Genomic DNA, 23,543 nt, shown 5'->3' on the forward strand with positions numbered 1-23,543 from the left:
GTCTTGATCTTTCTCCCAGTCTGCAGTTCCAATCTCTTCTTCCACTCCACAAACAAATCTAGGACGATCTTTCTCCCAGTCTGCAGTTCCAATCTCTTCTTCCACTCCACAAACAAATCTAGGACTTCATTCTTATGCTTCATGGTCCAATCTCTTCTTCCACTCCACAAACAAATCTAGGACTTCATTCTTATGCTTCATGGTGTACACCTAATAACGTCTAGAATAGTCATCAACAAACGTGACGAACTAATATCGATCACCAAGTGATATAATCTTGGTGGGACCCCAAACATCTGTATGCACATAGTCCAGGATGCCACTCGTCCTATGAATGGCCGTCCCGAACTTCACATTCGTCTTCTTTCCAAGAACACAATACTCACAGAACTCAACTTTACCACTCTTGGTTCCCTTCAATAGCCCCTGCTTGCACAGCGCTTACAGTGACTTCTCGCCTGTGTGCCCTAACATGTAATGCTAAAGCCTACTCATGTACACCTCTGAAATAGCCGAAGCAACCTGGCCAATCTCGGTGCTCCCCTTCAGATAGTATAAATTTTAACTGCGAACTCCCTTCATCACCACCAAAGATCCCTTAGTAACATCGCTACAACATTTTTAAAGGTCACCTTGAATTCCTTTGCCTCCAAATCTCCAACTGAGATAAGATTCTTCTTCAGCTGAGGAACAAATCTCACATCCTTTAATTCACGAACTACTCTATCGTGCATCCGGATTCGTACAGTACCTATCCCACAAATGTCACATGACTGATCATTTCCCATGACTATAACTTTCCCATCGAGCTTCTCAAAAGATACAAACCAATCTCGTCTAGGGGTCACATGATAGGTAGAGCTGGAACCAAGCATCCAATGTGATGCATCTAAGTGGTTCACCCTCGGAGTAATCAGTAGAGAAAAGCTCGAATTATCAGAATCATCGCCTTTTGTAATATTCACCTCATTGGCTTTCGAGCCCTTTTTCTTACCGTTCTCCTTCTCCTTGAGCTTCGGACAATCTCCCTTCTAATATCCCTGCTCATTGCAGAATGCACATTGGTTCTTTGCTAATTGGTGATGACCTCTTGACTTTGACCTTCCTCTATTACCACATTTCGGATATGAGCTTCTACCTCTCGTCGACAAGACATCTCCTGAAGTACTAGTGCGAAAAGTCTCCTTATCCTTCCTCCTCAAATCATAATTCGTTAGTGCATTAGTAACTTCACTATAGTTGATAGAAGACCTTCCGTTTAACAAAGTGAGCACGAAGGTATCATACTCCTCATCCGGTAAGGAGCCCAATAAAATAATCGCATTATACTCATCCGATATCTTCTCATCAATATTTGCTAAGTCTAACAATAACTTAATGTAGTTATTCACATGAGCCGCTAGTGAGGTGCCTCGGGACATCTGAAATCTGAACAATCTTCGCAGCAAGTACAACCGGTTCTCAACACTCTTTGTAAGATATTTATTGTTAAGAATTTCTCATATCTTTATTGCAGACGTCATCCCAATCACATCATACTTCAGCTCCTATTCCAAACAGGATCTGATCACCCCATAAGCATTCCTATTCATCTTTTCTCATATCCCTCTTCATATTTTGGTGATCTCTTGTGGACCATGATGGTATCCTCCAAGTTTTGAGCATTAAACGCATCATGTACGTCACTCATCCACAAATCAAAGTTGATTTTACCGTCATACTTCACCACACTAATTTTGGTGTTCTAAAAACCAACTTGAATTGTACTCGCCATCGACTTGTTGCTTTTACCTTATTCTCCCATTGCAAACTAACTCCAAGTTATAGAGAAAGAATCAAACTTTGATAGAAATTAAGAATTACTCAACTGAACCCTAGATCAGATTCCAAATAGATCTCATATCCACATGAGAAAAGCGAAATATTCAACGACAACTCCTAATGTTATCTCCACCGAAGCCTAGAACTCTAAGAACCAAACTTCACACAAGAATCTTCCTCCACCTAATTCTAAAACCCTAAATCTGAAATCTGGGCTCTGATACCACTTGTTGTGTGCAGCGGAAATTTCGACAGCACCTCAAAAGCAAAATATCTCAACAAAGTGTGATATTAGCTCTTCCTCTCATCAGTTCTAGGACTGACCTGTCGAGGGAACCTAAAAAAGCTATTATAAATCACACAAACATCGAAACAATCAATTTTACGTGGTTCGATAAATTGCCTACGTCCACGGGATAAGGATAGGGGAGATCTACTATTAGAGAGAGAGAATACAAATAGGGTTTACAATCACACAAATTAAACCCTCACACAAACTCTCAAATCTCACAAATATCTCCACCAATGGATGCTCAAAACCCTAACAAAAGCCACTGCAAATTTTCTCCACCTGCTACAGCCGCCAAGCCTCTGCTCACGAACCCCTTTTTGCACCTGCTGCGACTTTTCCCCTTCTGATCTTGCACGCCAACCTAGGGCATGAATGAAACAGATATATATAGTTGTGATCATATCCCTTCTGATCTTGCACGCCAACCTAGGGCATGAATGAAACAGATATGTATAGTTGTGATCATATCGGGTGGGCCTGCAATTTCATCTCATCATGTGGTTTTCATTGAGAGCGGAAAAGGTTGTGGCCCCCACTTTTGCACGAGATACATTCTCAGTTGGGTTGATGTTCACGTGATCTCATGAACACGTTCGCAGAGACAACATCATCAAAAAGCTAAAAGCAAACAACCTATGATATGGAGCCGCGGATAGCAAAAGATACTTAAAATAGTATAGAAAACTAAATTCAGCTCAAAGTCCAGACTCCAGATTTGTTGGAAGAAAGTTGCAAAATCGACAAACCTGGTGTCGGAAAACAACGTAAGACAAACCGAAGAAGACTACTATGAAAGGAAGCAGAATCGGTGTCACTACTGAATAGACAAGGCCAAGCAAGAAATACAACTGTATCCTCGGTTCAGATGTTGCAAATTCCAGGCTCCCAGGATCCATAGCTTCTTCTCTATCTTTCTCGGTTTTAACTAGAAATGCATTCTTTAAATGAAACACGACCAATGGTTTCAACCTAAGAATCTCGGCAGCAATTCCTGCCCAACCATCCACCATTACGTAGGTGATAAAAAATGTTGCTTTCATGGGGATGGACACACCAATGGTTTTGGGAATCCTGCAAAAGGAGTTCAAATTCAATATCAAGATTTTTTTCTAGGCATTAGATGGTGTCAAATGAAGTTGTTCGCTTTGAACTTATGTGCAAGTAAGATAACATGAAAGAACCAAAGAATTAAACATAAGCAGGCCTAAAGAAGGTTGCTTTTCTGGAAATATGATAAGGAATTCTTTTTCAGTAGGAAGCAACTGAAGAAGATAAGCTCATGACAATCAGGAGAACGCGTTTATGTGTTCCCTCGAGGTGACCAAAAGTAAAGCATGATAACAGAAACTAGAAAATTGGAACAATACAAATTACCTACTGGTCCTGCTTATGCCTATTTTACCCCTTAACAACAAGTATTGGCGATCTAAGCGCTAGCTGACTTCTGAATTCCTTGATGCAAGCATACTTGGCATATCGAAAGTCCAAATAGATTAACTGAGAACCCGTATACTTACTGTGGCATCAATTTTTCTTGGGTTAATTGCAAAAAGACCCCCTTGTAGTATCACCCTTTTTTGTACTTTTAAAAGAGTAAAAAAAGTTCAAGGGGTGTATTCGCACTTGGGCCAATACTAAGGGGTCTATTCGCAATTGGGTGATACTACAGGGGGCCTATTCACAACTAACCTATTTATCTTTGTGCAGATAAAGCAATGGTATTTCAGATGGATCAGCACACAATTAACTGATGAAAGCCCTACGCTTCTTCCTACGAGTCACAGTGAAACTAATATTGCAACTTTTCTGCAATAACATGCTAAGCATAAATGTAATTATGTCTACATAATTACATTGCAAAATTTTAAATAGAAGAAGACATTACGTACTCGGTAGTAGATTGATGGAGAAACTTTTCGAGTTGCTCAAATGCTGTTCCAGTGATTATGCTCCCAAGAAACACGTTAACAAAGACGAAAATGTAGTATTTTGCTGCCGACTTTCTGTCCAATGCTGACAATGATGTGTAACCCTCTATCTTGGACATAGTCATTAGTATTGATGGAAGAATGATAAGGAAGAGTTTTAATGCAATCCCCGGCAGAAAACCTTGTATGAACGACTTAACAACAGGCCTGCAGAGCATTCCCATAAGTTAGCATTTTAAGTGAAATGATTGACTAGTTCAGAAACATTTTGAGAAAGCGGAGCAACGATATAGAAATTATAACAAAAATGGAGAATTAACCTGCCCACCAGGCAGAAAAAACAGTTTATAAAATCAAAGCAAAATTACACTCACGCTTCCATTATAGGTTTTAAGAATGGCGCAACCTTCTGTATACCCTCAATATTCGCAAGAGACTGAACAAATGCAATCGGAATCATGAAGAAAAAGGTCAGAAAGAAAAGCGCGACGGTCATAATACACCTCCGAATAGTAATCTCCACAAACGGGACAGAAAGATTTTGCCAATGAATGTCACGAGGTTCAGGAGCCCACTCAGTTAACCATAACGTTGGATTACTTGATTGCTGGGTTTGAGCACAGACAGCTGCACCCCATCGACTTTTAAATGAGACAAATGCTGCTGGAATTATCTCCTTAGGGTCGGTCATTATCTTTTCGGTTTCGAGAGCTTCCTGCATAGACCTTGAGTTGGAGTAAACTAAAAAAAAAAAAATTGAATGATCTACATGTAAGGATACATTTCTTTGGTAGTTGGAGAGGGGTAAATGAAGGAAAGTTCAAAAGTCTGCATATGTTAACACATTCCTCTACAAATATCATACGAGAAATTTTACAAACGATTGGTAGCATCGGGATCATGAACTGTTCACACAGTCAGATATATACTTTAGTTGTTCTAAAGTTCCAAAATATGAAATATTACGAATGGATTAAAAAAATAAGATGCAGAAAACAAGGTTGTTATGATATTTGATAGTTTGGGTGAGCCATTACTGGAAGAAAAAGAGTACATAGTTATAAATATCAGTAAGAGCCTAAAATCCAATAACAAATATAGAGGCACGTACTTCATTTCTTAGCTCCTCAATCTTAGCAGTGTAATAGTCAATTGCATCCACTCTCGTCCCACTGATTCCAAAAAGTCCTGTCTATGATATACGGTAGTTTTATAGATTGGTTAGAAGACCTGAGTCATTTGAACTCTTATGAATTAATAACAATATTAAAATAGAAATAACTTTTATGAACTCGAAGTACCTTACAGGTTGGCCTCTTTGAAGGATTTCTAGTAAACTTGTTTTCATAGTAAACAAGCCAATTCTGCAGACCTTTCCTTTTGTCGACAAGTTTTGCAAGTGCATTCGCATTATATACAACCTACCACCATATGTAATATACAATATAATTAGAGATTTATAGGCTTTTCCTACTAAGCAAATTCTAAACTAATGGACATATTCGAAAGTATAAAACCACCTTTGCAAGATGACAACACATATACGCATCTTTCTGTAGTTCAAGAAAATCACCCAAGAATTTGAAACAACATGATAAAGTATATGGTGCATATTAACACACAAAATACCAGTCCATTTACACTAATAAGAAATAGATATGATTAGGAAATATTTGCAGCCAAGATATGTAGGTCTCTTCCTTTAATGTCACCCAAAAAAAAAAAAATCCAGTCCTCAATTGCATTAATACAATAAACCTCTAAACCTTTTGGTATGTCTGCTAACACCTACAAATTCAAATTCTATATATTGATCTTCACAATAGATCCAAAGACATGAAATTGTGAATGTTTATTATTCATGAAATAAGTGCTGATAAGTACTAGTTAAAAAACACAATAGATCCAAAGAAATGAAATTGTGAATGTTTATCCTTACATGAAATAAGTGCTGATAAGTACTAGTTAAAAAACAACAAGCATCATAGAGAAGATTTTTATTCTGGGCATGATTTCACACTACAAAAACAAAAATCAGTAGCAGAATTTTCCGGATTAAAGGAACCAGGAGTCTGGCATGAACATGGACATATATTTAAGGAAAATAAAAACCTAAATCTGTTTTCCTTTTTGTTCCTCAGAATAGAAATTTTAATCATCTCTCGGGAACCCAGACAATCAATATGGAAAAATAAGATGGAGCTTCTATAATTAGTCAAATATAGAGTTCCAAACATATTAAAGCCTATGCAACCTACAATGGATACATTGTGGGTAATCTAGAAAAAAGTTAAACGAGATGACAGCATAGGACGACTTGAGTTTACCTCTAAAAATCATACGACTGATCAGTAAAATTCAGGCATTAACTGTAAGTAGCTGACTTAAGAAGCAACGCTTCCAAACATGCCAAACCCTCACAGGCCTACTATGGATTCCTAACAGGCTTATCATGTAGACAAATTTAAAGATCAAAGGACCTAGAGAAGGGAAAAAAATAAGGTCGGGAACCATAGCTCAACTTTCGACTTATCTTAAACATGTAATGAAATTAAATAAACTAGGCATTCCATTAATGACATTTCATCAACTGAATATGGATTAAACTGCGAAATATAACATTTAATTAAGATGCAGAATTACAGATGAAGAAATCTGCTGCCAGGGAGAAATCTTAGAGATCCAAACCTGATGGGTGAGATAATGCTCACGGTGATTTACAGAAAAGAAATGTTCAACATGCTCGCTAACTGATTCGTCCGGATCTGGAGGGACATTTCTCACGAGGACCTACAAGAAATGGGAGGGAACCAACTGATGGCTCAGATGAGAAAAGTTGAAAATATATAGATTAAAAGCAGTGGAAGGCTATAAATAAGAAGTAAATAATACTATCAGAGTTCAGAGAAACAGAAGAATGCAAAGCAAGAATGAGATATCAACCACATAAATGAACAGAGAAACAGCAAGCGTGCCCTTACAGGTATTTTGAAGTTCGGAAGATTGGTGGGTTTAAGCTATTGTTAGGTCATACTAGCATTCCTTTATTTGTTTGTTGAATGACGGGTATAGCTTGTTTGTTCCTAGACATGACTCTTGTTTGCATCATCATACCATCTAACCATGTAGCATCCACAATTCCAGGGCGTCTTCTATAAATCATGAAAAGTTATTAACAGAAAGTGTTTTTCTTTATTTTCCTTTTCTTTTATTGAATTCGTGAAATATAATATCATCAAATGATGTGATGATCACTACTTCAAAGTTATCAAAGATTACATGGTTATATGCACTCCATTTGCTGCATGCTCCACATTCTACCTTTTGATGGTATTGTTGCGTGCAGCAGAAATTTCGGCAGCACTTCGGCAGCACAACAAGAGAGTCAGGTCGCAATAAGAATTCCCGTCTCACCAAGGAAACAAGAATCTGAAGCGAATATCTCAACAAAGTGAGATATCGGCTCTTCCTCTCATCAGTTCTAGGACTGACCTGTCGAGGGATCCTAAAAGCTATTACAAATCACACAAATAGCGATACAACCAATTTTACGTGGTTCGACAAATTACCTACGTCCACAGGAAAATGAGGAGGAGATCTACTATTAGAGGGAGAGAATACAACTAGGGTTTATAATCACTCAATCTAAACCCTCACACAAACTCTCAAATCCCTCACAAATACCTCTCAAAGGGATGCACAAAACCCTAAAAGGGACTGCTCAAAATCTCCTCAACACTTCTGCGTTTTTCTCCCGCAGCCAAAGACAAAATCACCTCTGCCGAAGAAACAGCCGCACAAACCAAGACTCCTCGCACTAACAAAACCCTAGGAACAATGTTCCTTTATATAGCCTCCTGATAGCAACTTAATCAATCGGGTGGGCCTGGGCCTTCGTTCACGTCCTCGTTCACAATTCTTCACCTCAGTGAAGTTTTCTCAAAACTGAGCCGACACAAAAGCAACCAAATATTTTACTTGTTGTGTCGAGTACGCCGTGAAACAATTCACAACAACGGACTCAATCCACAACAAGTCGAGAACCCGAACAAGAGTCCAAACAATCTCACCCCCATCAAAATTAACTAATCCAAAAACCGGCTGCATCATAAAGACTGTCTACGTATCCTCTTGCCCAACGAATCAAGCCGAACGTAGTTCACCTAAATGGTCGCTAACGGCCTCAACAATCACGAATATGCAACAAGCTTCGACAATGATCAAACTTGTTGCTCAGAACCACCTTAGTGAGCATATCCGCCGGATTATCCTTCGTGTGGACTTTCACAATCTCCACATCACCATCTTCAAGGATATCTCGAACGAAGTGATAACGAACATCAATATGCTTCGTTCTTGCATGAAAAACCTAATTTTTTGCCAAATAGATAGCACTCATGCTATCATAATGAATAGTAACGGACCTTTACGATATACCAAGTTCCTTCAAAAGTCCTCGAAGCCAAATAGCCTCCTTCACAGCCTCCGTAACTGTCATATACTCTGTCACCGTCGTAGACAAAGCCACCGTAGACTGTAAGGTGCATCTCTAACATACCGACGCACGGGTCAAAGTAAATACATACCCCGTAGTAGACCGACGCTTATCCAAATCCCCAGCATAATCCGAATCAACATAGCCAATGTATGACTGCCCATCTGTAGTGTCCCGCTCATAAACCAAACCAATATTGAGCGTACCTCGAATGTACCTCAAAATCCATCTTACGGCGTCTCAATGACCCACTCCTGGATCGTGCATGTATCTCGAAACCATGCTCATCGCCTGTGATAAATCTGGTCTCGTACATACCATTGCATACATCAAGCTCCCAACTGCGCTCGCATATGGAGTCTTCGACATCAACTCACGATCTTCAACTGACTTCGGTGAAAGACCAGCTGAAAGCTTCAAATGGACTCCCAAAGGTACACCAACTGGCTTCGTATCCATGCTAACATGGAATCGCTGTAGAACCTTCTTCAAATAAGCCACTTGTGTCAAATAAATTCTGCCCTTCTTCTTGTCTCTGCCGATCTCCATCCTTAAAATGCGCTTCGCCTCACCCAAGTCCTTCATCTCAAACTCATTTGAAAGCTAAACTTTCAACTCATCTATAACCTACTTGGAAATAGAGGCAACCAACATATCATCGACATAGAGCAACAAATAAATGTACACATCTCCTTTCAACTTGCGAAAATATACGCAAGGATCGAACTGGTTCCAAGTGTACGAATGGCCAATAATAAAACCATCGAATCGCCTATACCACTATCGAGGAGACTGCTTCAAATCGTATAGCGATTTCTTCAACTTGCAAACTAATTTTTCCTTCCCTGCAGCTCGGAATCCCAATGGCTGAGTCATATATATTTCTTCATCAAGATCATCATGAAGAAATACCGTCTTCACATCTAACTGATCTAACTCCAAACCATACTGTGTCACCAAAGCTAGCAAAATCCGAATCGAAGAATTCTTCACCACCGGAGAGAAAACCTCATTATAATCAATACCTTCCTCCTGTGCATAGCCCTTCGCAACCAACCTAGCCTTAAACCTCAATGGAGTACCTTCAATGCCCTCCTTCTTCGTGTATACCCACTTGCAACCAATTGCCTTCCGTCCCTTTGGAAGCTCAACAAGCTCCCATGTATCGTTCTTATGAAGAGATTCCATCTCCTCCTGCATAGCCACCTGTCACGAATCAGCCTCCGAACTCTGCTCGGCCTCTCTGAATATAGTAGGCACCAACTCATCGATACTCTCCACCGGAAGTGCATACGCAACTGTGTCGGCATATCGTGCTGGCATCTGTATGTTTCTCCTCTGTCTCCGAACCACAATTGAATCCTGAACCTGAGCCATCGGTCCCTGATCCTGCACATCAGAACCCGTATCCTCCGTGTCACCGTCGTGTTCATCTGGCGTCATCTCAGTTAGCACTCTAATGGATTCTGTACCATCTGGACAATGTGGAGCTGTATCGATCTCCACCACCTGCGATATCTCCTGTGTCGGGTCGCTCTTCACCTGATGAGAGCTAAGAAGCTTCAAGATAGAAGTCTCATCAAACGTGACGTCCCTACTCAGCACAATCTTCTTATCAACTGAATGCCAAAGCTTGTATCCCTTGACACCACGCTTGAATCCTACAAATATGGCCTTCCTAACTCGAGGTTCCAATTTATCAGTTCTAACATGATAATATGTAAGGCACCTAAATACCTTTAGCTGGTCATAGTCATGTGCTGGCTCTCCCGACCACTTCTCCATAGGGGTCTTCCCCTCAATCGCAGATGAAGGCAGCCTATTAATGAGGTGGCTTGCATACGTAAGTGCCTCAGCCCAAAAGATCTTCTCCAAACCACTCTGCGACAATAAGCATCGGATCTTCTCCAGTAAAGACCGATTCAACCTCTCTTCCATCCCATTTTACTGCAGTGTATGACTAACCGTGAAGTACCTCTCTATGCCCTCGTCTCAACATAGCTGCAGAAAAGGGTCAGAAATATACTCACCACCGTTGTCGTATCGCAACGTCTTGATCTTTTTTTCAGTCTGCAGTTCTAATCTCTTCTTTCACTCCACGAATATATCTAGGACTTCACTCTTCTTTGTCATGGTGTACACCCAACATCGTCTAGAATAGTCATCAACGAAAGTGACGAACCAATGTCGACCACCAAGTGATGCAGTCTTGGTGGGACCCCAAACGTCTGTGTGCACGTAGTCCAGGATGCCCCTCGTCTGATGAATGATAGTCCCGAACTTCACCTTCGTCTTCTTGCCAAGAACATAGTGCTCACAGAACTCAATCTTCCCACTCTTGGCTCCCTTCAATAGCCCCTGCTTGCATAATACCTGCAGTGACTTTTTACCTGTGTGTTCTAACCTATAGTGTCAAAGTTTGTTCATGCCCGCTTCTGAAATAGCTGAAGCAACATGGCCAATCTTGGTGCTTCTCTTCAGATAATACAAATTCTGATTGCGGACTCCCTTCATCACCACCAATGATCCCTTAGTAACATTCGCTACAGCGTTTTCGAAAGTCACCTTGAATCCCTTCGCCTTCAAAGCTCCAACTGAGATAAGATTTTTCTTCAGTTGAGGAACAAATCTCACCTCATTCAATTCACGGACTACTCCATCATGCATCCTAATCCGCACGGTACCTATCCCACAAACGTCACAGGATTGATCATTTCCCATGACAACACCACCCCCGTCGACTTTCTCAAAAGATGCAAACCAGTCTCGCCTAGGGGTCACATGATAAGTAGTGCCGGAATCAAGCATATAATCTGATGCATCCACATGGTTCACCTCCGGAGTAATCAATAGAGAAAAGCACGAATCATCGGAATCATCGTCTTTCGTAACGTTCACCTCATTGGCCTTCGGGCCCTTTTTCTTGCCATTCTCCTTCTCCTTAAGCTTCGGGCAGTCTCTCTTGGCCTTCGGGCCCTTTTTCTTGCCATTCTCCTTCTCCTTAAGCTTCGGGCAGTCTCTCTTCCAATGTTCCTGTTTCTTACAGAATGCACATTGGTTTTTTGCTAATTGATGACGGCTTCTTGACTTTGACCTTCTTCTATTACCACCTTTCGGATATGGGCTTCCACCTCTCGTCGACAAGGTCTCGCCTGAAATACTAGCGCGGGAAGTCTCCTTATCCTTCCTCCTCAAATCGTAGTTCGTCAAATCGTTAGTCACTTCACTATAGCTGATAGAAGATCTCCCATTCAACAAAGTGAGCACGAAGATATCATACTCCTCATCCGGTAAGGAGCCCAAAAAAATAATCGCCTTGTACTCATCCGATATCTTCTCATCAACATTCGCCAAGTCCGACAATAACTTAGTGTAGTGTAGTTGTTCACATGAGCCGCTAGCGAGGTGCCTCTGGAGTCTGGACATCTGAAATCTGAAGAGTCTTCGTAGCAAGTACAATCTGTTCTCAACACTCTTCGTGAGATATTTGTTATTGAAAATTTCTCACATCTTCATTACAGACGTCACCCCAATCACATCATATTTCAGCTCCTGTTCCAAACAGGATTTGATCACCCCACAAACGTTCTTATTCATCTTCTCCCATACCGCCTCTTCATATTTAGGTGGTCTTTCGTGGACCATGATGGTCTCTTCTAAATTCTGAGCATTAAGCGCATCCTGTATGTCGCTCATCCACAAACCAAAGCTGATTTTATCGTCATACTTCACCACACTAATCTTATTGTTCTGAAAACCAACTTGTATTGTACTCGCCATCGACTTGCTACTTTCATCTTCTTCTCTCATTGCAAACTAACTCTAAATTATAGAGAAAGAACAAATTTGATAGAAATTAGGAACCACCCAACTGAATCCTAAATCAGATTCCAAATAGATCTCCTATCCACACGAGAAAAGCGAAATCTCCAACGACAACTCCTAATACTATCTCCACCGAAGCCTAGAACTCTAAGAACCAAGCTTCCAACTGAATCTTTCTCCACCTAAAAAACCCTAGATCTGAAACCTGGGCTCTGATACCACTTGTTACGTGCAGCAAAAATTTCGACAGCACTTCGATAACACAATAAGAGAGTCAGGTCGCAATAAGAATTCCCGTCTCACCAAGGAAATAAGAATCTGAAGCGAATATCTCAACAAAGTGAGATATTGGCTCTTCCTCTCATCAGTTCTAGGACTGACCTGTCGAGGGATCCTAAAAGCTATTACAAATCACACAAATAGCGATACAACCAATTTTACGTGGTTCGATAAATTGCCTACGTCCACGGGACAAGGAGGGGGAGATCTACTATTAGAGGGAGAGAATACAACTAGGGTTTATAATCATTCAATCTAAACCCTCACACAAACTCTCAAATCCCTCACAAATACCTCTCAAAAGGATACACAAAACCCTAAAAAGGACTGCTCAAAATCTCCTCAACACTTCTGTATTTTTCTCCCGCAGCCATAGACAAAATCACCTCTGTCGAAGAAACGGCCGCACAAACCAAGACTCCTCTCACTAACAAAACCCTAGGAACACTGTTCCTTTATATAGCCTCTTGATAGCAACTTAATCAATCGGGTGGGCCTGGGCCTTCGTTCACGTCCGCGTTCACAGGTACAACATAGACTATATACATCTAATGCAATTCTTATTCTCTAAATATAAAATGGGCGGCCCAGTGGATGAGGCTCCCACCATTCTGAGTTCTGGGGAGGGGCAGATGTGTTCAGCCATACCCCAGCATAAGGAGAGACTATTCCCAAGATTTGAAATGTGACCTCCAGGCCACAAGGAAACAACATGACCATTGCACCAAGACTCACCCTCTACAGCTTTCAACAAAGTATCTATCCATGGTTGAGGTTGTATGAATTTAAGCTACAGTATCATAACCATATGTAGGTCTACCTACAAGCCAACTGACCCTTTGCGCTAAGACCATACCCCGCGTACAGGGAGACTATTTCAAAGATTTGAACCCATGACCTTGAGGTCACAATGCAACAACATTATCATTACGCCAAGACTCACCCTATACAACTTTCAACAAAGTATCTATCCATGGTTGAGGTTGTAAGAGATTAAGTTGCTACAAGTCTATATACAAGCCAATTAGTCCTTTCAGCTTCCAAGGAAAGACAAACTATTTCATGCATTTTCCTTGGAGACCTCAGATTGATAGTTAATCGAGTTGACCAGTTCTATTGAAATTCTTGACTTTGATTGTTGATCAGTATCCAGCCCTCTATGAATAAGCTTGAAAAACTATGCGGACGGGTTTCTCTATTATCTTCCCTCAACGAAGATGGAAAATAGGCTATCTTTTGTAGCATTACGTGGAAATTGGAAAATCTTATACCAAAAAGATGATCAAATATTCCATCAACTTCCTTGACCGTTTTCTCTATTAACTTCTACCCATTTATTCCTATCAAACATTGAAGCACAATTCGTCTTGTCTGAGCATTGTTCGTGCTTTTTAAGACCTGATAGTAACTTCCAAACACTTATCATTTTTGTGAACGTGACACTATAACACAATGGGAATAACTTATACACTCATGCAAGAGGCATCAGATTGGACTTCCCATTATGTTGGACTATCGTCCTTATGATGTAGGACATATTCAGATCTGAATCTGAAAAAAAAGTTGATGATGGTTGAATTTGATTTATTTCAATTAGGATTAGAAAAATTAGTTTATGGTTTTATTAGATTTATCTTTTTCCTTTGGTGAGGATATTATTTGATGTTATCTTCTTTTAGTCAGGATGTTACTTGATGTTATCTCTTCTTGAGTTAGAAAATTTTTCTTTGTTTTTCTATAATAATATAGTATTTTTTTCCATTTGAGGAGAATGAGAGAAGAATGTTTGTGAGAAACTCTGCATGTGAATTGCAGTTAGTATTAGGCATGTGAGATGTTGACATGTAAAATGCTATGGTGTGAAGCCTATTATTTGTTTCTTTTTTTGTTAAATGAAGAGTACAATTTTAATAATATTTGCATTTTGTTCTATTATATTCTAATAAGTTGTCTCAAGAAATCTTCATTTTCTGCATCATTAGTAACAGAGACGAAGAGATCCATCATTGCAGCTTCAACATTAGTGATGCAGCAATTCAAAGTCCATCAATGCTATCCAATTTTAAGCTCGTGGGTAGTTTCTTCAAGAGGGGGATATTTGAAAAAAGTTTAATGAAGATTGGATCTGATTTAGTTCAATTTGGATTAGATAAATTAGAATGATTTTATTTGATTTATATCTTTCTTCGGTTAGGATCTTATTTGACGTTATCTTCTTTTAGTCATGATATTATTTAATGTTCTCTCTTCTTCGGTTAGGATTTCTTTATCTTCTTATTTTTTTATATAAAAGAGATTGCGTTTTTCATAGAAGGAAAAGAAAAGAATGTTTGTAAGAAACATTGCATGTGAATTGCAGCTAGTATTAGGCATGTGACGTGTCGACATGTGAATTATTTAGGCGTGAAACCCATCATTTGCATCTTTTTTCGTTAAATGAATAGTGCGATTTAAATAATTTTCGTCTAAAGAAATCTCCTTCTTGTGGTTTCGCATCACTTTACCTTTAAAAAGAAAATCCAGAACATTCCATAAATATCCATCCAACCATCAACAACAAACTAACATGTATCACTAACCTTCTAACTTTATTCATCTACTTCAAACTAAATTTCCTGGGTGTTGTGCGTAGCGAAAATTTCGGCAACACTTCTGATGCACAACAAGAGAGTAGATCTCAACTAAATCCCTGTTTCACAAAAGAAACAAGAACCGAAAGTGATATATCTCAACAAAGCGGGATATACACTTTTCCTCTCATCAGTTCTAGGACTGACTTGTCGAGAGAACCTAAACAAGCTATTACAAATCACATCAAGACAACGAATTTTACGTGGTTTGGCAAGTTACTTACGTCCACGGGGCAGAAGGGGGGAGATACTATTAGAGAAAAAAGAATACAAATAGGGTTTACAATCACACAAGATCTCACAAATTAAACCCTCAAACAATCTCTTGAATCTCTCACAAAAGGACGGCCATCAACACCTAGAGAACAGCCGCCAAAACCCAAAGGACAGCCGCCAAAACTTCTGCGTTTTTCTTGCATGTCGCCCACGAATTTTCCCCCTCTGCTCACTTGCACCAAAACCCTAGGAACTCACGAAAAGTTATATATATAGCTGCAGGATTAATCGGGTGGGCCTGCTGTCTCATGCGGAGAGGGTCACGGGTGTGGCCCCCCTATCTCCTCACACGTCCCCGTTATCACAGCAAGAGCCTTATCTCCTCATGTGGGTGTGGCCCACTATCTCCTCACGTTCACAATTCTCCACCTCGACAAAGTTTTTTCCAAAACTGAGCCGACACCAAAACAACCAAATGTCTCACTTATTGTGTCCAGTACATCGTGAAGTTAATTCACGACAACAGACTCAATACACAACAAGTCGGGAACCCGAATGAGAGTCCAAACAATCTCCACCCATCAAAACCAACTAATCCAACTGGCTGCATCATAAAGACTACCTACGTATCCTCTTGTCCAAGGAATCAAACCTTTACGTAGTTCATCAAATGGCCGCGAACGACCTCAATCAACTAGACGAGTTCGGAACCCTTCTCCAACATTACCAACAAATCTGTGGCTGATAGCTCTCCTAATGGCCCCAAAGTGAAACAAACCAAACACCTCCTTCTGAGGTGAACCAACGACCATAATCAAATCTGAACTATGTCCACCAGTTATACTCGAATCAACCAACTCATCATCTGCATCCAAAACAATATAATTCCCAATCTGTGTCACCTCAGCTGGAATCCCAAACGATACAATATGATCTGGAGAACGTGGAGGAATCTCCATCCAACGTGAAGTGACATCACACTCCACCTGCTGTGATATCCTAACGATCTGATCAACACTCTTTACATGCCGAGAGTCAAAAATGACATACCTGCTCAGAACAAAATTAGAGTCCCTTAACTGATAACCAAATGAGCCTCTGAATCCTAAACGTGTAATCAGATCAAATCTCGCATTCTTGATGTGATCAAATGCTAGGTAACCAAACATCCGACGTAACCTAAAATCTGAAGCAGCTCTACCAGATCCAAAATCTCTAAACACAGCAGTCGGCAACCTATGAACAAGATGATCCAAATATGTCGAAACCCGAACACCAAAACCAATGCTTGACATCAAACGTCGATCCTCCTCCAGCAATGAGCAACTCACCAAATCTGCCATCTCATTTCGTCGCCCTAATATTTTTCCTCTAATAAAGTGTCTCCAACTGTCATGAGCTCGGCACAAACGGAGAAAAGAACCCCTACCTAAAACAGAATGACATGTTACCTTTCTGCCAACACACTTCCTCCAACTGTTATTGACTTCTAGGACTTCATACTAACGGGACTTAGTTACAACCCACCAATGTCTAGAATAGTCACCAACATAGAAAACTACATACCTATTACCTCCTAAGGCCTCCAAATGCCTGAATGAACACCCCTTAGAAGACCCCTCGATCGATGGATAAAAGTGCTAAACTTCACCTAGATCTTCTCGCTCATACCAATGTGTTCATAGGACTTTAAACTGCAGGTTAAAGCACTCCTCAACAAACAATACACGGTACCAATAACCAAATATCATAGCCTCAACAAACACCACATTCTAGCCAAATCCAAAGATGTCGTCAGCTCATCACCAATCACCGTGCTACTAATTAAATGATATAAATTTCTCTTTTTGACGCTTTCATCACAATCATAGACCCAAATGTGACAATCAACAATGCATCCTCTAATGTCACCCGATAGCCTGCCGGCTTCAAAACTCCAAATAAAATAATATTCTTCTTTAATTACGGAACGAACCTCACTTTATCCAACTCCCGAATCACCCCGTCACACATCATAACCCGAACGGTACTAATACCACTAATAGAGCATGCATGTTCATTACCCATGAGCACGACATGCTCTCTTTTCAACTCTTGAAAGTTGAAGAACTAATTCTTCATAGGGAAATATAGTAAGAAGCACCCGAATCTAACATCCACTCTATAGAGTTGGTAACACAAACTGACTGTAGTGCAGATAACGAATAGCCTGAAGAATCCAAATCTGAATTGTTACCACTAGACTTAATAACATTTACCTCGGAAGCTTGAACAACTTTTCCCTTATTCTTCTCGGTTCGATCTAACTTTGGACATTCGGCTTTCTAATGTCCATTCTTTTTACAAAAAGCATACTGATTTTTATAAACTGCAAAGTGTGCACCTCTAGACTGCGACCTCCTACTACGGTTTGGACCACAGCCTTGAACTGCTAATGCATCTCCCGATGCCTTCTCAGAGGGTTCATCAACACTCTTCTTCAGCTCATAATTCACCAACGCTGAGATCACCTTATTGTAATTTAGTAAGAACAAAAGTACCATAATCATCCTCGGGTAACGAACACAAAAGTAACATTGCATTGTCTTTATCCTCAACCATGATATCCATATTGACCATATCCGAAAGCAGCTTTGTAAAGTTGTTAACATGCTCCCTAATGAAAACTTCCCTCTTCATCTTGAACTGGTAAAACATTTTCTTCAAGTGAAGCCGATTCTCAATGCTCTTAGTAAGGTACTTCTCATTGAACGTTTCTCATAATTTCTTCGCCGACATCTCGTTCATCATATCATAAAATAAGATCCGACGTCAAGCATGACCGAATAACTCTATAAGCCCTACTATTCAACTTCTTCCAAACATTATCCTTCATATCATTAGGTTTCTCTTATAACTCAAGAGCCTCCTCCAAATTCTGTGCGTCCAACGCATCCATCACTTGGCATCTCCACAAACCAAAATTAATCTTGCCGTCGAACTTCGGAACATTAATCTTTGTATTATTGATGCTCATACTCTGTATCGCCTTCATAAGAAACGATCTCGATGTGCTTGTTTTACCCATGTTGTAGATCTAACTCTTCAAATAAGAATCCTTCAGCGAATCCTTCAAAGAAGCCCCAAGTCAAAACCTGGGCTCTGATACCATTTGTTGTGCGTAACAAAAATTTCGACAATACTTCTGGTGCATAACAAGAAAGTAGATCTCAACTAAATCCTTGTTTCACAAAGAAAACAAGAACCAAAAGTAATATAACTCAACAAAGTGGGATATAAACTCTTCTTCTCATCAGTTCTAGGACTGACTTGTTGAGGGAACCTAAACAAATTATTACAAATCACACCAAAATAATAAATTTTACATAGTTTGACAAGTTACCTATGTCCACGAGGCAAGGAGGGGGAGATCTACTATTAGAGAAAAAAGAGTACAAATAGGGTTTACAATCACATAAGATCTCACAAATTAAACCCTCAAACAATCTCTTGAATCTCTCACAAAAGGACATCCGTCAACACCCAAAGAACACCCGCCAAAACCCAAAGGACAGTCGCCAAAACTTCTGCGTTTTTCTTGCACGTCGCCCACGAATTTTCCCCCTCTGCTCGCTTGTACCAAAACCCTAGGAACTCACGAAAAGTTATATATATAGCTGCAGGATTAATTGGGTGGGTCTGCTGTCTCATGCGGAGAGGGTCACGGGTGTGGCCCCCCTATCTCCTCACACGTTCCCGTTATCACAGCAAGATCCTTATCTCCTCACGTGGGTGTGGCCCATTATCTCCTCACGTTCACACTGGAGGCATATGCTCCGATAAAATGGCTCGCTTCCTCGTTATTACCACCGGCTTGATTGTTACTTTTGCGGGTTTTTGTTATTTTTTTAAATGTCAGGCATTCGTTTAGGCCCTCAAGGTATTCCATATTTCCAACTTAACATGAACATGTCTACTTATTTATCTCTAGATTATTGTTTATTCGTAAAATGTTGAATATTAATTCGACAGATTAATGGCTACACAATTTCTACTTGCTTATCTGGGCCAGGCTCGGTTATGGAGGGTGGGATCTAAATTAAAGTATGGTTGAGATGATTTCTTAGGATGTCGCATATCCTAGTACTATTTTGGTCTGATCATGCTTCACTATAAAGTTTTTGCCATGGATTACCAAATGAAACAAAGAAAAAAAATTCTAGTTCCCACTCTTCCTTGAGCTCATTGGATCTTGGAAGTTCTATGAGCCAAATATCATTCTAGCACAAAACTACAACAAATATAGGGTATTATCCTTCCCTACATTTCTTCCAGCTTAAGAAGAACAACATTAAAAAAAAGGAGAGATCTCATAGTTTCTAATTACTTTGCATGAAGAAAATAATCTAGCTACTATTTCACATCTTCATTGGATCCTCTCAAAACCCTTGATCTAGATCAAGTTTATAAGGTGTCCTTGATCATTGCAAATAACATCAAGAAGACAAGTAAAATTCTATTCTTAGCCATCACGTACTAACATGATTTTTCTTTAAAATGGAGCAAGCTGAAATGTTAAAACAAATGGCCTCGAAAACTCCCTTCTAGGGGAACTTTACATGAGCATATACCTCCGTGTATTGATAGAAAAATAATAGCAAGAAAATGCACAAAATTAAAGGCAATCCAACTAATCAGATAGGTTACTAGAAAGTCTTAAGGCCTCAACCTTTACACTAAAATTCTGAAGTTGTCATGAGAGTTGAGGATTGTTTTATATTCTAACATGCCCCTGCAGGTTGAATGACCTTTTTATGGACTGAAACCTAGACTCGCGTAGCAGTATTATTTTTGTAAAATCCACATTAGATTCAGCTAGTGGGATTCAAACTTATGGTGCACTGGTACCATCTTAAAGTTCCTAACCATCAAACCAAAATTCTGAAGTTGTAGTGAGAGTTGAGGGTTATAGTTTTATACTCTAACATAAAGATCACCAAGTAAAGTCACTTCTTAAATTTGATATTTAAATAACTTTGTGCAAAAGTTGAGATTAAATACCGAAGCACTATTGCAAAAAAAAAAAAAAATCACTTACAGTAAATTGATCTGGACGACGGGTTTCAGATGCAAGATAACACAGCCTCGTAGATGCTATATTCTTATACTCTTTATGTAGCACATGGAAAGTCCAAAATGTAAAGGCATATGTAATTACTATATGCGCCCAAAACCTGAAGGTAATGGCAGAAATACTGTATTATAAACACAATGAGCTAAACAAACATAACTGCAATCGTTAGCATTTGGCACAACCATTATACATTTTCATCTAAAATAAATATGTTTTCAATAGGTAGAAATGCTATCAGTAAAATGTATTGCAAACACCACTAAGAAGTTGTTCTCAAAGTTCAATGTAGTAGATATTGAAGTCTTGCAGCTCTCGCTCTCTTACTTGCACCTACATCTTATTCTCCACATCTCAGATTTCTACTTGCGCTCAAAATGGTGAGGTAGGTTAGTTCATACTAATTTTCTCTATTCATCTCTTTGAAGATCACCCCCTCCATTAAATAAACAACTATCATATCTTTTTTCACAACCTGAATCCATGTGCATTTAGGTATCCTGTAATATCGTTGCTAAGTGAGATAATAATTTCAGCATCGTCACAAATTGCTGCTAGTGCATATCATAAGCATGTCCATTATCAAAACAATTTAAGAAATAAGTTCGGGTTTAATTCCATGTTGAGGTCACTAAATGGCTCAACTATTGCCGACCAATATATACAAACAAACTTTTATGTCAATAAAAGACATCACTAACTTAAATGTCATAAATAATATTCTCAAATAGAAATATGAGTAGGGGTATGTGCTCAAACCTGTTTGATCCAGGTGCAATATTAGATATTGAAAGCTTGTCAATGTCATTGAACGTTAAATTGTTAATACGGTCCAGAGCTCCACCAGTCCAATTAACAGGCAGCAAGACCACAAACGTAAGGACAGTTAGGGGGACAAATAATTTTAACCTGCATAGAAGAGAGAAAAAGAAAAAAAGTAACTCATCATACCTTGAAACTAAAATTGAACTTCCAAGCAGTTAGTTGTTAGAAATGTATCAAAGTTACATCCTGGAAAACAATTAATAACCACGATAAAGTTCTGAACATGGAAGGGGGCGTTGTGAATTTTGACACACTCTAAACCATAAATTTTATTTGATAGCAGATAACAGGAAGCAAAAAGGAAACATGGTTTCCCTTGATTAGCATGTACATTGTAGAAAGTTGGAGTCAGCATGGAATTTGGAAGAACAACAATACATGCTTAATCATGGATAAAAGTAAAAACAATGCATAATACGGAATATGGATCCTTCTGATAGATGGCAACAGAGATATGTATAAATGCTAATAAAGCATTTTTACCACTAGAACTTACCCAAGTAGATAGATGCGAACATACACAGCAGAATCTAGGCCTGCATGGTGAATTAATTCAGGTTCCGGCATGTTCAGTGCTGCTGGCATCCAACTCAAAAATCTAAGGTATGTTCTGAGATCACAGTTCACAAACTTGGTTACAACATTTCCTGAACGTCCTGGGTTGGTTCTTATCCCTTTAAGGTACCATTTAGGAAAATATACTCTATCATTAACCGGTTGAAGTCGTAGTAGAGCAAATGCAATAAAGAATCCAAATGCAGACAGAATGTTGATTATTGCTGCCAGACAAATATCTCCAAGCGAGGCCATGCGCTTCTTGAATGACTACGTCCTGAAATTTTTTGGATTTAACAATGTGGGATTAAGGTATAAAGGAAAAGAAACAATCTTATAAATAAATAATACGGTACAAAAGGGATACACGCTATCTGCATTGGCAGGTGCTTTATATTTAATCGAGATCCAAGCCGCACAATTAGTATCAACGAGGCAAGATCTAGCTCCTATTCAAGACCATGTTCATGGCACACATTTGCAAGTCTCTTACAGGCTAAAATTTTCAGCATTTATTTGCAGGTGCTTGATGGAACATTGTCCTAAGGAGGAGATTGAGACACTTGATCTCCAAAACACAAGCTCTCTAGTTGACGATTTACCGAGTATGACCATCACAAATGTCCTCATTCTCCATCAATCAAGTAATATAAGCATACCCTTGTTTATGTACTATAAGGATTTTTCGCACATTTTCAACAATATCATGCGTATAGGGTAATTCAATCAATCTGCTGCAAATGCCAAAAATCAACACCAATGCTAAGCTCTAAACATGGACCAAACTACAAAACTCAAATCCAATTGAAAAAAAAATTAAACAATTACAACAATATCATGTTAACGAGTAGTTTAATCAATTATCCAGAGGAAATTATATAATGGATCAATTTAAATAATGACGAGGGATAAACTGAATAATAAAAAATAATAATAACAATAAATACCTGGGAAAAGGAAAGAAAATAGAAATCCCTCTTGCTTCCCTCTCCTTCGGCTTGAAAACACAAGGGAGAGACAAGGAGAGGAGAGGGACTCTAGAAATTTAGTCCTCTCTTTAAGTCTTCATATGTAAAATAATAAATGTTTTCCTCTGTTATTAATTATTAATATTAAGATTAAGATATATATAACAAAGAGAAGAAAGTTGTTTCTTTTTTGGTTTTGTTGATTGCTGCGAGAGAAAAGCGCAACAGGGGAGGATCACGAGCAGAAGAACCTGAAATCTCTCTTCTTCCCACGCCCCACACCCCACACCTACACATATATTATATGATTATATATATAATATATATATATATATATATATATATATATATATTATATTATATATTATATTCCCATTTCTGGCAGATGTGAGCTCTTCGGCTCCTCTTCTCGTCATTTCTTTTTCCGTTTTTGGTGCATTTGGGCTCTACGGCTCCCGCTTCTTGTAACGGGAGTTCAAAATGGTGACAATTTGAGGCATTTTTTAAAGTAATATAACAAAATGGAGAAATTTTTAAAATAAATCCATTCCTAATTTTATTCCCAAAATTCGACCAAATTCAAATTTTATTACCAAAAT

At 39.1% G+C, this 23,543-nt stretch overlaps 1 protein-coding gene across 1 annotated transcript in view; it reads right to left on the reverse strand.

Moving 5' to 3' along the window:
* LOC109843785 (CSC1-like protein At4g02900) overlaps positions 1-23,080 on the reverse strand; it is a 36,050-nt gene extending 12,970 nt beyond the window's left edge. Inside the window, exons 1-10 of the mRNA XM_020412748.1 lie at positions 22,924-23,080; positions 21,918-22,253; positions 21,356-21,505; positions 20,564-20,699; positions 6,730-6,831; positions 5,343-5,462; positions 5,153-5,233; positions 4,416-4,756; positions 4,003-4,248; positions 2,860-3,184 (exon numbers count right to left, since the gene is read on the reverse strand). Coding sequence (XP_020268337.1) covers positions 2,860-3,184; positions 4,003-4,248; positions 4,416-4,756; positions 5,153-5,233; positions 5,343-5,462; positions 6,730-6,831; positions 20,564-20,699; positions 21,356-21,505; positions 21,918-22,231 — 1,815 coding nt within the window. The 5' untranslated portion in view covers positions 22,232-22,253; positions 22,924-23,080. The remainder of the gene's footprint in view (positions 1-2,859; positions 3,185-4,002; positions 4,249-4,415; positions 4,757-5,152; positions 5,234-5,342; positions 5,463-6,729; positions 6,832-20,563; positions 20,700-21,355; positions 21,506-21,917; positions 22,254-22,923) is intronic.

Source organism: Asparagus officinalis, chromosome 5 (genome assembly GCF_001876935.1).
Source record: "Asparagus officinalis chromosome 5, Aspof.V1, whole genome shotgun sequence".
Lineage (NCBI taxonomy): Eukaryota > Viridiplantae > Streptophyta > Magnoliopsida > Asparagales > Asparagaceae > Asparagus > Asparagus officinalis.